Source organism: Frankliniella occidentalis, unplaced genomic scaffold (assembly GCF_000697945.3).
Source record: "Frankliniella occidentalis isolate FOCC.00 unplaced genomic scaffold, Focc_3.1 Scaffold38, whole genome shotgun sequence".
Classification (NCBI taxonomy): Eukaryota; Metazoa; Arthropoda; class Insecta; order Thysanoptera; family Thripidae; genus Frankliniella; species Frankliniella occidentalis.
In genome coordinates, this window is record NW_026267168.1 from 1,726,878 (window position 1) to 1,731,582 (window position 4,705).

The 4,705-nt window shown below is 56.8% G+C and overlaps 1 protein-coding gene across 3 annotated transcripts in view; it reads left to right on the forward strand.

Moving 5' to 3' along the window:
- The first annotated feature begins 2,713 nt into the window (after nt 1–2,713).
- LOC113213019 (pleckstrin homology domain-containing family G member 5) overlaps nt 2,714–4,705 on the forward strand; it is a 71,018-nt gene continuing 69,026 nt past the window's right edge. For 2 of the 3 annotated variants that reach the window (XM_052266403.1, XM_052266405.1), the window contains exon 1: nt 2,714–3,026. In XM_052266403.1, the coding sequence (XP_052122363.1) occupies nt 2,835–3,026 (192 nt within the window). In that variant the 5' untranslated portion in view covers nt 2,714–2,834. The remainder of the gene's footprint in view (nt 3,027–4,705) is intronic. The other variant, XM_052266404.1, reaches the window with a different exon arrangement.

Genomic DNA, 4,705 nt, shown 5'->3' on the forward strand with positions numbered 1-4,705 from the left:
GGGGGGGTGAAGCCCTCTTCGGTGATCTCTCGTGCGTCCTGCCCACGTGACCGGGGGGGAAAAGGGGGGGAGAGGGGTTGAGAACCCACACGGTGCTACTAAATACCAAAACTCCATTCCAACAAGGAAGTTTCGCCCCAATTTACAGCACGTTGCACCGGCCGGAGCGGAGAAGGATGTGAGCAAATCGGTGCGTTTGTGTGTAATGGGGGTTTTGTTAGTCGGAGTTGGGGTGCGGGTGAGAGCACCACTCATGTTGTTCTACAAACGCTTGACCACGTTTAATACCTCTTCACCCCCCCCCCCCCTTCTCTACCAACTCCCCCGTCTCAACCACCGCCCTCTCCACCAGGCCCAGCCAGTGTAGTACACTCCTGGGCTCAAGCCTGAACCTCTACCCCCTCCCCCACCTCCTCATTTACCTCCCCCTCACTTCATCCTGATCAGATTATATGTCGTTATAGGGGCAAGCTCACACTTAGCTCGCAACACTTTGCTGTACACCGACTAACTTCCGTATCCGTATCCGCCCTATCATCCGATAAACCTCGTATCGAGACGAGAACACGGTCAGTACGTTTACTATGAGTACCCCTGTTTAGAACAGTTTCCGGGCAGCTTTTGTTCACTAGCTTATTAAGTTTAGTTTTTTTCTGAAAGAATATCTTGATTTCTTTACATAATACTTGCTACTACTTGCTATGCTTTGCCTCTTTGGACCCCCCCCCCCCCCTCCCCCCCCCCGCAAGTAGTACATATATTCTTTTCTAATAATCTCGTCGCATTTTTACACCAAAATATAGTCACGGCACCAGTCGTGTCCGCGTGACTGTGTGCGAATCGTAATCTCGTCCCCTCGCCAACCCCTTTTACCCCCAAAACCTTACCCCCCCTCCCTCCCCCGCTGTCACACGACACACAGCTTGGCGTGCCGGCCGCGTGGGAGGTCAGGTCACCGAACTGAAATGGGCTTGGCTTTGTGGAAGGCGGGAGCCGTTCGGAGGGGGTGAGGGAGGCGCACTATTTCAACACGGCTCCCTGTCACGGAATACGACGTCCGCCCGCTGTAGCGCCGCATGATAAGCGGGAGTGACGTCACGGTGACGTCACTAGCCCAAAACTGTCACGCGGCGGCGAGTCGAACCGGGGTTACGGTTACCAAACCCCCATCATTGGGCTCACGCGCGCGGCGTGGGTGTTGGTCGTGTAACGTGCCATGCCTGAGGAGTCTTTAACCGTAAATACAGACGTACATCCATTTTTTCTGGCATTTTCGTGATTTTCTAATTTTCCTGATTTTTTTCTCATTCTCCACTATTTTTTGCTGATTTTTGTCTTGATTTTTTGGTTGGGGGATGTAAACCGATCTTTCCGGGTGAAGGACCCCCTTTGGTGCTGCTCGCCTCGCACTGCTCACCTGGACGTAGTCGACGTACTCTGGCGGGCGGTGCGGGGCGCGCTCGACGCAGTGCGCCGCGGTGAGCACGACCCTGGCGGTGAGCAGCGTGCCGGTGCACGAGGTGAGCCTGCGGCCGGCGCGCGGGCCCGCGGCCTCCTCGGCGCCGACCTCCTCGGCCACGAGCGACAGGTGCACGGCCCACGGGAACTGCCCCGGCGCGGCCGGCGCGCCGCCCACCAGCGGCGTGGCCTGACAAAAGTCGAACAAAGTGGGGAAAAATATAGTTATACTCGGTTATACCCCGCCCTGGGTCAGAGGGGAATTTTTTTACTTTCCATTTTACTTTCCATTTCCCCTCGTTGAAGTTCGAGACCCAATAAATAGAAGTTAAATTAATTAAATTGGACAATTCAGGAAAAATAATATCCTCCATCCTGACTTGCCGCTGCTGCATGTCTTTCGGTTCTCACGTTTCCCGTTGAAAGATTCACACCCCTACGCTGCTGCAACGGGCTTGCCTCCTGCTCAACGCTCACCTCCCTGACGAGGGCGGCCAGGACGCACAGCAGCGCCAGCGAGTGGGGCGACATGACGGCGAGCAGCACTAGGACGAGGAGGGCGAGCAGGGCGAGTGCGCCAGTCCCCAATGTCCCCAATCCCCGCCCCCGCACCGGCCGCAGTCTGCCAGTCGCAGCACTCTATTATTATCGTCGCAATTGTTGGAAGGCCCCGCCGGGCCCGGCCCGCCGGGCAGAGAACGGTCGTGCGGCCGAGCGCCGTCCGGCGGGAGTTGTTAAAAGGCAGTGATAAAGTAGTGACCAGGAGGGAGTTTTGCATAACTCTCCCCCGACTACCCCACCCTCACCCCTCCCCCCATTTTCTCTCTCTTACGATCCCACCATGTTCCGACACGACAGGCGCCGCCGGCGCAGCGAGCAGCAGCCAGATGGTCCAGCACAGCAGCCCCAAGAGAAGAGCGAGTGTCCGGCCAGAGTAAGAGCCTGCCCGCGGGCCCGCCCTCTGTACGGGCCCGGTCGTCGAGGACCTCGTCGCGGCCCCACCAGGCAAGATAGCTCGGCCACGCGCAGCCGCCCCCGGCCCCGGCCCCGCCGGCCCCTCCCCCGGCCACAGCACCGCCGCCGCCCCCGCGGCCGCGCCCGCCCCCGCGGCAGCGAGCAGCGACCCGCGACCCATCAGCCCCGTGGCGACGGCGGCGGGGGCGGCGGCAGCGGCGGCCGCCTCGCCGCTCTCCACGTCGGCGCCGTCGGGCTCCCCCCAGGACTGGCGGCGCCTCACTGGCCGCTGGTCCTTCCGCCGGAAGTTCCGGCCCCGGGCGTCGTCCGGGACCGCCACGCCGCCCTGCCCCGCGCCGGCTGCCGGCACGCCCTCCAGCACCACCCCGGTCGCGACGCCTGCCACCACCGCCGCCCCCAAGATGGTGATCGCCGCCTCCCTGTCCCCGACGGCGCCCGCGGCCCAGGGCGCGGCTGCGGCCGCCTGTCCGACCAGCTCGGCCTCGGCCAGGTCCGCACCGGCGCTCTTCACCTCGCCGCCGGACGCGCCAATCGGCCGCGATGACTTCCTTCGCGCTGCCATGCGCACCCTCATGGTGGTGTCTCCGCTCCAGGTACGGTGTCTCAGGGCGCATGCCTTAAGCTTGGAACTAGATGAACAGGGGTGTTCCAGGCAGCCCGAAACGAGAGGAGGAAAAGAACACGCGGTCGTTGATTTTTCTGTTTCCGGGTTTGTTATCTTTTTGTCGAGCTGATCACGTGACTCGACGGCCTTTCAGGTATGAGAAACTCTAATAATTTCGCATACTCTCTGAACGGGAAACGGACGAATCGGCGAGTTTTTTTTCTTTTCCATTTCCGTTTTAGATAGCCCGGAACACCCCATTTCCGTAGAAACTGAGTGTGTGTGTGCATGCAGTAGAGTTGCGAGTAGCCAATGGCGCGTGTTTAGTGACTGACTTTCTTGATTAACTGACCGAGTGAGTGACATTGCGAGTAGGTGTGTGCGTACATCTGCATGCTGTACAGTTGCTAGTGGCGCCACTACACCAACACTTGCACCACCGAAACCACCGGACCGCTGAGACTAGTATAGTCGAGCCAAAAAGTTTCCTACGCACCCCTAGTCTAACCTAGCGCCAAAGTCGTTTCCGGCTGCCCAGTCAACAAAGCACCTCCCATTTACTTTTGGGAGGAGTTTGGGATCATCCCACACGAATCCCTCACACGTGCTACTGGGACATCCCAAGAATACATGCCTTGGAGCAAATCAGGATGTGTTGAACAGCAAGACCACATTGACATCCTGAGCGGGATCTGATTGGGAGGTGCTTCTGAGTTAAGGTACTGAGAAGTTACTCCTCAGGATATACCTGCGGTAAAGCTCCTCGGGTTGTCCCGCCGAGGAGCTACTCAGCATGTCATCGGGCAGGACGTAACATACGAGTACCTCCTCAGGGGCACCCGTCGGGCTGCTCCTCAGGGCGTTAAATCAGGGTGCAGACCAGCATGTCTTTGGAAAAGACGTTACGTATGCATCTGCTAGAGATGTGCCAGTATGAATGTCACCAGGACGTACTGCATAGAACCTGCTCGGGATGCCATGGTTAGGGAGACTAGCAGGATGATGAACATCCTGTATACATCTGCTGCGGGAGGTCTTTGGTATGCCAGTGCCAGTGGCAGCCGTGTGCCGTGCTATATTTTGCCGACAGATAGCGCTAGCGACGCGATCCTCGTAGGTTTTATTATATTTGCGTTAAAATGTACGAAATAATAAGTATTTTGAAAAGTTACGTTATTTGCGTATAAAGCAAGGGGCATGAAGTCGAATTGCACTACCAATGTTCACTTTCATGCACAATTTTAGATTTTATGTGATGTCCAATTTAAATCTCGCGGATCATCCGCATACCTCTCTTATAGACCCCTCGCCAAGTGTGAGGTAAATCCGTGGTCAAGTGATACATCACATGACTGCCATAAATAATTTTTGTAAACTCAGTCAACTTTGACCGAGTTCTCCGGGACCTGCTTCTGGATGAATATATTTAAGGTTCAAATAAAAAACATCGAATCTCACTTGACTTTTGAATATTGACATATTGTTTTACATAAAATGATATCCGGGTCCTGTCAGTTCCTCCTGGGGACGTTCCTTCCGGGATGTGACAATCACCTCCCACTCAGGACGTACTGGTGGGAGGTGCCTATCTTCTGCTCAGGGTCTAAAAAATGTTGCATTCTGTAGTACTGTGGGACGTCCTGGCTGGGACGTCCCACATCCCAACCG